Source organism: Brassica napus, chromosome C5, assembly GCF_020379485.1.
Source record: "Brassica napus cultivar Da-Ae chromosome C5, Da-Ae, whole genome shotgun sequence".
Lineage (NCBI taxonomy): Eukaryota > Viridiplantae > Streptophyta > Magnoliopsida > Brassicales > Brassicaceae > Brassica > Brassica napus.
Genome location: NC_063448.1, coordinates 40,677,944 through 40,690,173, shown reverse-complemented (window position 1 = coordinate 40,690,173; position 12,230 = coordinate 40,677,944). Strand labels below are relative to the sequence as shown.

Here is a 12,230-nt window from a genome sequence, read left to right as displayed (position 1 = left end):
TGCAGTAAGTTGGGACATTATCACTTAGAATATAATTTTTTTTTAAACTATATACTTGCCATGATTTTCTTAAATTATTGTTGTTGTCGTGTTTTTAGGTAATTATCTATTTAAGAAAATGCATTAATATGCACGAAAAGAAAAGAATATTAATGGTGATTTTTTTAATTACTTTAGTTGCATAAGATTGTAAATAAATTGTAAGTCTAAGGGTGATTTCTTATTTGTACTCATGTTTTAATAGATTAGATATATAAATTACTAAAATGACACTATAATTCTTTTTATATTGTTATACATATTTTCAAACAATTCTCATTTATACTAATATTCATGTTTCAAAACACTACTAAAAAAGTATTTCAGTTTAAATAATATAAATGCATATATATATATATATATATATATATATATATATATATTTTGGATCAGTTAGCACTTTCCGTCAATCCATTAAGCTAGTCTTGCTCTTAGATCTTTTCTTAATGGATCCGATTGATAATGGCTGTAGTTTTAAAAATTTTGCTGTAGAAAAAAATATGTAGACTTTTTACTATGGTTTTAGATTTTAGTGCCGTAAAATTTTATGGAAAGCACTAAAAAATTGCTTTGGATATTTGGCTCTGCAAAACACTTGTACAGCTGTAGGTTATTTCAATAGCTGTGGTTTCAAAAAAAAATTTAAAGCTTGATTGCTCTGAATTTGGTGCTGTAGAAATAAATAGGACCGTGGACAGCACCTACAGCAACTACCAATTACCCCCAATATCTTCCCTGATGGAGCTTTAGGAACGGAGTCAGTGAAGAAAACTTTGTTGATTCTCTTGTAAAACACAACCTGCATTACACACACAATTAACGTTGGGATCCTAAATCATCAAAACTGGATTTATCTTCACATAACCAAATAATTATTGGGGCAAATCTCCAAAATAGCACATTTCTAAGTTTATATCACAAAAATAGCACTCAAAAACTAAAATGACCAAAATAGCACATTTCTAAGTTTATCTTTTGAAAATTTTAATTTTTTTATTTTTCAAAATTTGAAATCTTATCCTAAAAACCTCATTTCTCAACTCTAAACCATAAACCCTAAACTCTAAACCCTAAACCCTAAACTCTAAACCCTAAACACTAAACCATAAACCCTAAACCCTAAACTCTAAACCCTAAACCCTAAACTCTAAACCCTAAACACTAAACCCTAAACCCTAAACCCTAAAATCTAAACCTTAAACCCTAAACTCTAAACTCTAAACTCTAAACTCTAAACCCTAAACCCAAAATCCTAAACCCCACCCTTTAACTCTAAACCTTAATTTTGTGACTTTTGATAAAACATTAAGTACTATTTTTGTGACTTTTGACCTTGAGTGCTAGTTTGGGAACATAAACTTGATTTAGTGCTATTTTTGTCTTTTTCTCTAATTATTACCTGTTTTGACACAAATTGCTTAATTTCATCTTCTGATAAATTTGACTCTTTGGATCTCACCACAAAAGCAACAGGAACCTCACCAGCATCGTCTTCTTTCATGCTGCATATCCAATGACACTTTCAAAAACTGAGCAAAGTAGAAAAAACATAATCATAACGTAAAAGACTATACTCAAAATCGACATACGCGACCACTGCAACATCATTGATGTCCGAGTGAGAGATGAGGAGAGACTCGAGCTCCGCCGGAGCCACCTGGAATCCCTTGTACTTGATAAGCTCTTTCAAGCGATCGACAATGAAAAGCTCGTCGTCATCGTCGACAAATCCAATGTCTCCGGTGTGAAGCCAACCTTCTTTGTCTATCGTTGCTGCTGTGGCCACCGGGTCATTGAGGTAGCCTTTCATGATTTGGTGGCCGCGGATGCATATCTCTCCGGGACTGTTCCTAGGAAGGGAACTTCCAGTGTCTGGATCAGCGATCTTCAACTCGGCGTTTCTGACGACTGTACCGCATGCTCCTGATTTCACCGGAAACGGCTCTTTCGCGAACCCTAGTGACATTGCTAGCACCGGACCTGCCTCCGTCATTCCATAGCCCTGCGCGTAACCATCATGCGAATTATATCGACTTTATCCGCTAAATTATTCCACTAATGCTGATTCTTTAAGGAGGTGTATTTAATATTTAGACTTAGAAGTTAAGATTTTACTTTCTAAATTTTCTAAAACCACGCGCCAACAACAAAAAAGTGTTTAAAAAACTTAGAAAAATTTATGAATTAGAAAAAGGGGGAAAGGAGCGAAAGGTCATAAAAACGAATCCAATAAAAAAATAAAAAAAGTGTTGATAGGGAATCCTATGATTAAAACTAGTATTTTAAAAAAAATTCAGATGGCCAAATCCAATAAAAGACAAAAATAGTGTTGCCAGGGAAAGAGTATCCTACGATTAAAACTAGTATTTAAAAAAGTTTCAGATGGTCCAAATGTAAAATTTGATATCGTAATTATTGAATTAAAAGGGTCCAAATACCACACGCAACCTCATCATAAGGGCCGACATATTTAGAATCACGTGGTTGCTTCTACATAGCTACATGTGATAACCAGTACGAACCAGACATATTATCAATCATGGTAAGACATACCAGTAAAGCTAAGTAATCATATAACAAGAATTTTTTTAAACATGCAATGCAAAAAGAATGGAACAAACCTGACCAAGCCTTGCGTTAGGAAACTTAGCACTAATGGTATCTTCAAGCTCCTTACCAAGAGGAGCCGCACCTGACTTAATCATCCTCACCGAGGTCAGATCATACTTCTCCGTCTCCGAAGACTTCACCATGGCCAAAACGATCGGTGGCACGACCATAGCCACTGTAACTTTACACCTCTGGATCTGCTCTAGCAAGAGAGTGATCTCGAATTTGGGCATGATCAAAATAGTGGCACCGACTCTGAGACTACATAGCATAATGGAGTTTAGGGCGTAGATGTGGAACTTGGGCAAGACACAGAGTATCACGTCCTCTCTATTGAAGTTGTTTGATCGAGAAACGGTAATAAATAAAGACATGGGTTTAAACAAAGACGTCTTATTAATGGTCGGAGAGAAAACGTTCAGTCGGTTACAAGGGAAAAGAAGAGAGCGCGACAGAAAGGAAGCCGGTGGCTCGATAAGCTACCGGAAAAGTACAACTAACGGCGAGATAAAGCAAAGGTGAAAACCCTAATCTAACCGCCAAGTGTTAGTCAGTGATTTCAGATCCTTTTCTCGTTGTCTCTCCTTTCCCTTATATAGACGTCCTGATGCCTCGTCCTTGACCTAATTTACGCCATCTTGGTGGGCCTCCTCTGCTGGGCCGAGAAGCCCGTAGGCGTCCGAGCAGCCGCTGAGCCGAACGTACTTCAGTCGATGATGATCAACTAAAAGTACTCAAAAGTCAAGCCGAGAGACCTGACTCTCGAGCCGACCGATCGAGCCGTCGCTTTTCCTAATTCGGGCCAGGCCTTCCTATTCCTCGGGCCTTGTGGGATGGTCAAATCCATCCTCTACAGTAAGTCCCCCCCTAGTCCATTAGTGAGCGGAGTGCTTTCCAGCTCGTGATGGATTCTAAGGTTTGGAGGTTTGAGGGAATAGGAGGCCTGTCGGAAGGTTAGAACGGTTGGTCGATGAGTCGCACAGCGTTGTTCTCTCGAAAGCGAGCAGTAGAGGCTTTTATCTCTTCTTTTGGCCGTCGTGTCGCAGGAAGGGTTCGTCGCGAAGGTTCGCTGGACATTTGGGAGAGTTTCAAGGCCCATTTAGGCCCGTTTATGCTTAATGACGACACCTCGAATTCCCCCCCCTTTTTTCTCTTTTAAATGAAACGAGAAGTCGAAACGTCGCGAGGGTCCGCTGGGTTGTTAGGGCGAATTTCGAGGCCAGTTTGGGCCCGAATAGACCTAATGATGGCGCCTCGAGTTCCCCCCCCCTCTCTTTTCCTTATAAATACGCAGATCCCTTTTCATTTCTTCAAGTTTATCTCCGCGATCAAAGGTACTTTCTCTCTCTTTCCTTTATCTCTCTAAGCGTTGTTAGATTCATTCGAAACATTCTTCACCGTTCCGTTCTGCGATGTCGTCGGGTCAGAGGCTATCGAAGCAACAGAAGTGAAAGGCAGTCGCAGCGACGTCGAATCCGACAAGGAATCCCGACGGGGGTCGTGTCGGAGATCCGGAGGCGATTCATCGCGCGGCGATGATGGACACGGCGAATCTATCTCGCTCTCATCGACTTCTGGTTGCGGATGCTGCGAGACTCGTGAGAGAAAGATGTCAGAACGTCGTTGCGAGGGATGCAATGGAATGTTCGAGGGACGGGCAGAGCGGGGCGATGCCTGTTGACTCGATCACCCTGAGAGCTCGATCTGCGGAGGTTGGTCTCTCGGAGGACGATGATTCTGAGGCCGAGTTCTTCCCGACCACCTTTTACCCCGACGGGATTTTCGAAGGGCTTCCTCAACTCCATCCCGATTTATTGCGTCCTGCCTTCTTGGCCGGTCAGGACTGGGAAGGCGTAGAGAAGACGAAGTCGACTCTTGGAAGCGTGAAGAGGGTTCTTCGGGCTGCGGGTGCCGTAGGCGTGACCTTCCTTGTGCCTACGGAAGCGCAGAGACCCTGGTCTCCTCCGACGGGGTACCAAACGGTGTACGAATCCTATTTTCAGGAAGACACTCGTTGCTGGTTCCCCATCCCGCGACTGATCACAGCATACGCCAGACGTCGAGATCTCGCGATCAGTCAGCTGCTGAATGGCTCGCTGCGTCTAGCGGTCACTTTGTCGGTTTTGGCGGAGCAGATCGACATGCCGATGAGCGTTAGGTCGTTCGAGGAGATGACCTCGATAACCGACATGAAAGATGGCACTTACTCGGTGAAGATGCGACCGAACTGCAATGTGTGTGTCGGTCATCCGAATAAGACGCAGAACTGGTAGCGCTCCTACTTCTTCCTTAAGTCCGACAGCTTGGCCTTCGAGGAGCCTCCCAAGATGATTACCGAGTTCTTTGGAACCGTTCTTGCGGTAGAATATTCTGTCGCGAACCTTTTTTTTTTGCTTTGTATGCAGTTGGCCATCCTACCTCCCCAGTTTATCCCGAAGATTTCTTGAGGAGTGTTCGCGCCGTCGCTCTGCTTCGAATCTATCGTTGGTCCGAGATCTCCGTCGAAAAGATCCGTGAGCTTAAAGATCGAATCGGTCGAAGTACGTTCTCTCGCACCTCTAGACTGTGCTCTTTTAGTCGCAAGTTTTATCTGTCGCGTCCTGACCCTTCTGCCTTATGTTTTCAGGAGAGTGGAGATCCGACCTTCCGACCGTTCTTCCCATTCGCGCTAAGCGACTGGACATCTTCCCGAGAGACATCCAAAAACAAATTACCGAGGCGAAGAAGATGGGTACTCTTCCTGATTTGAGCGCAATAATAGCGGCCCAGCTGGGGCTGACTAGCGGGGAAGGACCCTCAACGGCGGTTCCTCGTTCTGACGAGGTTTTCCCTTCCGATGCCAGAAGTGCGGGGAAGGGCAAGAAAAGAAAAAGAGGCGATGGTTCGGGAGCCGGGAGGAGTACTGAGGAGACGAGTGATGTCCCTCCTTCCAGTGAGCCCCGGAAGAAGAGCAAGAAGAAAAGGACAAAGAAGAAGTCCGCCGGCGAGCAGTTGGAAGATGCTGACGAGCAGATCGAGCAAGAGGAAGAGGATGCTCGAGGAGAAGAAATTCAGCCCGAAGAGGGGGGTTCTGAGGCTGAAGCCTCGGAGGGACGGAATGACGAGGAGGGAGTAAGTGAAGGAGGGGAACGCGAGACTTCTCTTAATGCCGCCTGCTCGGGTGATTCCGAGGAAGATAGCGAAGGGTCGCCACTCCTGATAAGGAGGGGAAATGACGAAGACAATGATGAGAGGCGGTCTCCTGTTCTGACGTTTCCTCGCGAGAGAACTCCAGTTCCCGTCGGAGGAGGGGCCGTCCAGACAGGTACTTCTTCCCGTGGCACCACTATCCTAAGGAGGGCTCCCGGATTCAGCTTTCACGATAAGGTCGACTTCTACTATGAGGGACCGGCTCCCTTAGTGTACGTTCCAGAGAAATGTGGGGAGTTTCTCTGTCAACTAAGAGGGAGGGCGAAACCTCTTCCTGCTATAAAGGACCTTATCTTCGGGGGTGAATACGAAGAAGCTGCAAGGGTCAAACTGCTGGTAAACGGCTTGGTCCTCTTTTTTTTAAAAATTCCTTGACTCCTAACCTCTCACGATTTCCATTGTGTCGCATGTTCAGGGTGATAGCACGATGAATGTCGTGATTGATAAATACGACACGGCCCTTAAAGGAGCCTTAGAGGAGCTCGAGCTGGCCAAGAAAGAGTTTGCTGAGAAGGAAGAGGTTTCTGCTCGTCAACTGAACGAGTCAAGGGCCAATCTGCAGAAGCTCGACGGGGTGATGGCCCGCACCGTTGCTCGACGCGATGAGTTTAAAGCCGCGCTGGAGTCGTCTCGAAGAACCATCCGCGAGCTTGAACAGAAGAATGCTGACCTCGAGAGCGAGAGGGCTTCGTTCGCTGCCACGCACGAGCGAGAGATGAAACGTCTGAGAGACTCCAGAATCTTGGAGGTGACGAGAGAAAGGGGGAGAGTTGAGGCGGAAATGACCGCCAAGGCTAGTCGTTGCTTCGCCAGGATTCGTTCTCGAGAGGAGCGTCGGGGTCCTTACGACGAGGCTCGGTTACTTTACAGCCAAGCCTTTGGGACTAGGAAGTGCCTCGAGGCCTTGAAAGGAGCCGGGAACGACATACCGCAAGCCTCTATTGATATGTTCGTCGAGTACGAGAGGAAGTACGAACAAGAGGCTGAGCAGCTGAAGGTTGGCGAGATCCCTGAAAGCAATTTTAGACTCTCTCCTCTCGTGTTGGAGTCTCAGTTTGTGGATGCTCGGATTTTGGCGGGTCTCGATCCGTATGGTTCCAACGCTGGCTTAATTGACCCGGAGACCGCGGCGAATCTGCATGTCTCGTGTACTCGTCCGGTCGGAGAAAGGCGCGAGGAACCGACGCTTCCTATCGAAAACCCTTTGACTGTTCTTGAGGAAGGGGTGCCTGGTCGAGGAGCCCGAGTCGATGGAAATAACGTTCCTGTCCTCGTGCTTTCGGACACTTCAGTCGAGGGTCGCGATTCGCCGCCTCTAGAAGAGTCTCGTCGGGATGGCGAGGAAAACACTGGCGAGGTGTCGGAGGATGCTGCGGTGCAAGTCTCTCCGATTGCCCGCGAATCGAGCGTCAGGGCTTCGGAGCTTTCCGCCCTTAATGATCGCGAGAGTGATCGGGAAGCTTAGTTTTCCTTGTTTGTTGTTTTCTTTTGAGTCTCGGAGGACTTATGTTGTTGCCTTTTAGACTTTTGCCTTTCGAGGCTTCTACTTTGTTGTTCCTCTGTTACAACTCTTCGAATCGTATTATCTGTTTGTCTTTTATTGTACTTGTCTATCAAATGCATGATTTATCAAGATTTGAAGTGACTGTTTGTTTAGTATAAACATTATTCGAGATATCGAATCGTTGTAGTGTTGAGCTCGTTATGACGTTGTCTCGGTCGATTTCTTTGACTCGCGATCGTTCGTCATTTGAGTTTAATTATAATCGAGATATCGAATCGTTGTATTGTTAAGCTCGTTATGTGTCGAATTCTTTGACTCGCGATCGTTCGTCGTTTGAGTTTAGTTATAAGTCCTCGACGTTGACGGTTCCAAATCGACCCTAGCGTAATTTTCAAACGTTCGGTGGGCCAAACTTTACTTTAGTAAATTACAGGGTGAGTTAGAGTCATTTTCTCGGTCATGTTGGTTTAAATCGCAACACGGTCGATTCCCGTGAATACGTGTCTGATCAGGACATATCCATCGTGGGACGCGAGTACCGATACGCTTGTTCGAGAAGCCGGGACGTGCTCGCGTCGGCACCGCTTAAGTGATCGTCTGCTTCGGAGGTCGATTCCTCGGGGAGGGGGTTTGTATTTTTTTTTTTTTTCGGCTGGCCCCTTTTTCTTTTGGGCTGCCTACGTATCCCTTTGTGGGAATCAAGCCATTCGTAGTTCTTAGATTGCGAGTAAAAGTGGCTTTTGAGGCGCATTTACTCGGTTTTTTTTTTAGCGAGAGAATGTGACCGTTGGTCGTTCTTTCCCCTTTTTTTTTTTTTTTTTTTTTTTTTTTTAGGAGACCGAGTAAAAGTGGCTTAGTGGCGCATTTACTCGGTAAAGTGTTCGTTTTGACTAAGGGTGGAAGAGGCGGAGATGTTTGGAGTTCCAAGCTCTCGGTACTGCTTCGCCTGTTGAAGTCTCGAGGCGGTATACTCCTGGTTTGATGACTTCGACTATCTTGTATGGTCCTTCCCAGTTGGCTCCAAGCTTGCCGGCTTTCCACTCCTTAGTATTTTCGAAGACCTTTCTTAAAACAAGATTGCCCATTTCGAGGGGACGCGACTTAACCTTTTGGTTGTAGTAGCTCTCGATTTGATGCTGGTAATTTTGGATACGGAGCAGTGCTTGGTCGCGCTTTTCCTCGATGTCGTCGAGTGCGTCGAGCAGCATGTCACGGTTGAGTTCGACGTTTTGTGGCATTCGTGATCGGCGCAAACTCGTCACATTCACTTCTGCGGGAGCCATTGCCTCGACGCCGTAGGCCATTGAGAAGGGCGTGGCCTTCGTCGCTCCGCGAGGAGTTGTTCTGTGGGACCACAGGACACCATCTAGTTCATCCGCCCAGCAACCCTTCTTTAAGTCGAGTCGTTTCTTCAGACCGTCGATGATGGTCTTGTTCGTCGACTCAGCTTGGCCGTTACTCTGCGGGTTTCTCGGGGTCGACATGTTGAGTCGAATGCGCCATCTGTCGCAGAATCCCTTGAAATGATGCGAGATGAATTGCGAACCGTTGTCTGTTATGATCTCGTATGGGAGCCCGTGTCGGCAGATTATGTTCTTCCAGACGAAGTTTTGCACCTCCTTGTCGGTGATGTTGGCATAGGCTTCGGCTTCGACCCACTTGGTGAAGTAGTCTGTGAGGACCAGGATGAACTTCTTTTGGCGAGATGCCGGCATTGGACCGATGATGTCCATTCCCCATCGCATGAATGGGTATGGAGCAGTTAGGGTATGAAGGAGCTGCGTTGGGCTGTGTAAGGTGGGAGCATGACGCTGGCATTTGTCGCACTTGCGCACGTATTTCTCGCAGTCGGCGTTCATGGTTGGCCAGTAGAATCCCAGATTCTTCACTTTTAATGCAAGAGCTCGTCCGCCCGAGTGATTGCCTGCTGCTCCTTCATGTGTTTCGGCCATGACTAGTCTCGTTTCTTCGCCGGAGATACATTTGAGTAGCACCTTCGTCGCGGTCCATCGGTGTAGTTCCCCGTCCATGACAACGTAGTGTGCACTACGTCGCTTCAGTCGCCGCGCGTCCCATTTCTCGGTGGGCAATAAACCTTCAGCGAGATAATCGATGAGTTCCTTGCGCCAATCTGTTGGCTGATCGTCCTGCGAAGGAGGTTCTGCTTCGTCGATGTCCATTGCTTCGCTAATCGCTGCTGCGATTGCAGTCTGTTCCGCCTTCGTGTCGATGCTCGGTTTCTCGATTTTATGGATTGGGATTGTCCTCTTGACTTGATCGTGTAGCTTGCTTCCTAGAGCAGCGAGGGCGTCGGCACAGACATTTTCTCCGCGAGGAACCTTCGTGAGTTCGAAGAACTCGAAGTCTCGCGTGAGGTCTTGGACGAGTTTGAGGTAGGCGTCCATCCTTTCGTTGCGGACGTCGTAATCGCCGAGGTACTGGCTTACAACAAGTTGAGAGTCGCAGTAAGCGCTGATCCTTTTGGCCTTTACTGCCTTGGCGAGACGGAGCCCTGCGATGAGGGACTCGTACTCAGCTTCGTTGTTTGACGCCGCAAAACCAAAACCGAATGACTGCCGGATGAGTTCTCCTGTTGGTGATTGCAGTTGCACTCCTGCCCCCGACCCTTTACTCGTGGATGAACCGTCAACGTGGAGGATCCAGTTCAAACTTGGTAGGATGAGGTCTTGCTCCAGCTCTGGTGTTAACTCGATCAAGAAGTCTGCAAGGACCTGTGACTTTGCTGCTGTGCGATTCTTGTACACGATGTCGTGTTCGCTCAGCTCCATCGCCCATTTAGTCAATCGTCCTGACTGGTTGGTATTCTGCATAACCGTTCGGAGTGGTTGGTTGGAGAGCACTTCAATCGTGTGCGACTGAAAGTAGGGTCGCAGTTTCCTGGCCGAGGTGACGACAGCTAAGGCCATCTTTTCGAGTGTTGGGTATCTCGTCTCCGGCTCGGTCATTCTTTTACTTGTGTAAAAGATTGGTTTCTGTTCTCCCCGATCTTCTCGAATGAGCACGCTGCTGACAGCGGAGGATGTGACGGCTATGTAGAGAGACAATGTGTCGCCGGCTTCTGGCTTTGATAGTACTGGGGGGGTTGTGAGGTAGTGCTTTAGTTGATTGAACGCCTCTTCGCATTTCTCGTCCCAGACGAACCTCTTGTTGCCCCTTAGTAGCTCGTAGAAGGGAAGACACTTATCGGTTGATCGCGAGATGAACCTGTTGAGAGCTGCTATCCGTCCGGTTAGTCGCTGTACTTCGCGGCTGTTCTTTGGGCTTGGAAGATCGAGGATCGCCGAGATCTGCTTGGGGTTAGCCTCGATTCCTCGTTGAGTGACAATGTAGCCGAGGAATTCTCCCGAAGTGACACCGAAGGTACACTTGGCCGGGTTGAGCTTCATCCCGTAGTCATTCAAGATCTTGAAGCAGTCGCGTAAGTTGTTTAGGTGATCGTCGGCCTTGAGCGATTTGACTAACATGTCGTCGATGTACACTTCCATGGTGTTGCCTAGCTGATCGGCGAACATTCGGTTGACGAGTCGCTGATAAGTCGCGCCGGCATTCTTTAGCCCGAAGGGCATCACCTTGTAGCAGTAGGTCCCTCTGTCGGTGATGAATGCCGTCTTCTCGCGATCGTCGGGATGCATCAAGATCTGGTTGTATCCCGAGAAAGCGTCCATGAAGGTTAGGAGTTCGTTACCAGCAGTTGATTCGACGAGACGATCGATATGAGGGAGTGGGTAACTGTCCTTTGGGCACGCCTTGTTGAGGTCCGTGAAGTCGACGCATATGCGCCATTTGCCGTTTTTCTTTTTGACGACAACCGGGTTAGCCAACCATTCGGGGTATCGGACTTCGGTTATGAAACCCGCCTCGAGGAGCCTGTCGACTTCTTCGTTTACGGCTTTAGATCGTTCTGGACCGAGTTTTCGTCGCTTCTGTCGGATGGGTTTGAACGTCGGATCGACGTGCAGTTCATGAGAGGTAACTGCGGGGTCGATCCCCTTCATGTCGGAAGTCTTCCAGGCGAACGTCGAGGCGTTGTCTTTGATGAAAGAGATGATCTTTAAACATACGTCGTCGGACAGGTAGACGCCAACTCGGATGATTTTCGTCGGGTCGGATTCATCAATTGCGACTTCGCGAACTTCCTCCTTCTGAGGGTATATCTTGTTGAGTGGTTTACTGACGGAGTTGACAAGGGAAGCTTGCTGCTGCATCTTTACAGTTGCGATCAATAGTTCTCTTGCGGCTTGTTGATCGCCTCGAATCGTCTGAGTTTTGCCATCTTTTCCGGGAAACTTGATGCATTGATGATAAGTCGAAGGGACGGCTTTCATGGAATGCAGCCATGGTGTTCCGAGTATGGCATTATAGGGTGCTTTGGCGCGGATGACGGAGAACTTGACGGTGCGGGTTATACCACCTGCGTAAACTGGAAGGCGAATTGTCCCGATCATTTTCTCCGAGGCTCCGTTGAAGCCGGTGAGCGTGCGAGAGGAAGGCTTCATATCTTTTAAATCAACTCCCATTTTGTCGAGTGTGTCGCGAAAGATGAGATCGACTGAGATGATGATCATTTTCGACTGGAGAAGGCCACTTCTGAGAGGTGGTTGCTTGACGTTTGTAATCTTTGACGGCTCGAACCGAGTCACCGCAAGGTGGTGATCCGCCCATTATGACACTGATGTGCGGGGCTCGGGTAGCTCGCATTGATTCGAGTTGCTTCCTCAAATCGTCGGTTGTGTTCTCGAATGTAGGAATTTCTGCGGGCTGTTTCTTTTTTGACTCAAGGCGTCGTCGCAGATCGGATCCTTTCGAACGGTTGAGTTGGATTCGCAGGTCGTCGGCCTTCGAATTGAGCTGGTCACGAAGGTCACCA

At 47.4% G+C, this 12,230-nt stretch overlaps 2 protein-coding genes across 2 annotated transcripts; both read right to left on the bottom strand.

Annotated features, from left to right (window-relative positions):
* Window positions 1-619: 619 nt before the first annotated feature.
* Window positions 620-3,590, bottom strand: LOC106397021 (4-coumarate--CoA ligase 2). Its single transcript, XM_013837557.3, has 4 exons — window positions 2,661-3,590; window positions 1,629-2,041; window positions 1,439-1,541; window positions 620-838 (listed from the first exon to the last, which is right to left on the bottom strand). Exons 1-4 carry the CDS (start codon window positions 3,021-3,023, stop codon window positions 650-652), a joined length of 1,068 nt encoding a protein of 355 aa, XP_013693011.3. The 5' UTR covers window positions 3,024-3,590; the 3' UTR covers window positions 620-649.
* A 4,796-nt stretch (window positions 3,591-8,386) lies between these two features.
* LOC125587256 lies at window positions 8,387-11,928 on the bottom strand. The gene is made up of 4 exons (XM_048757483.1): window positions 11,151-11,928; window positions 9,727-10,673; window positions 8,449-9,681; window positions 8,387-8,407 (listed from the first exon to the last, which is right to left on the bottom strand). The coding sequence occupies exons 1-4, from the start codon at window positions 11,926-11,928 to the stop codon at window positions 8,387-8,389; spliced, it is 2,979 nt and encodes a 992-aa protein (XP_048613440.1).
* Window positions 11,929-12,230: the final 302 nt, after the last annotated feature.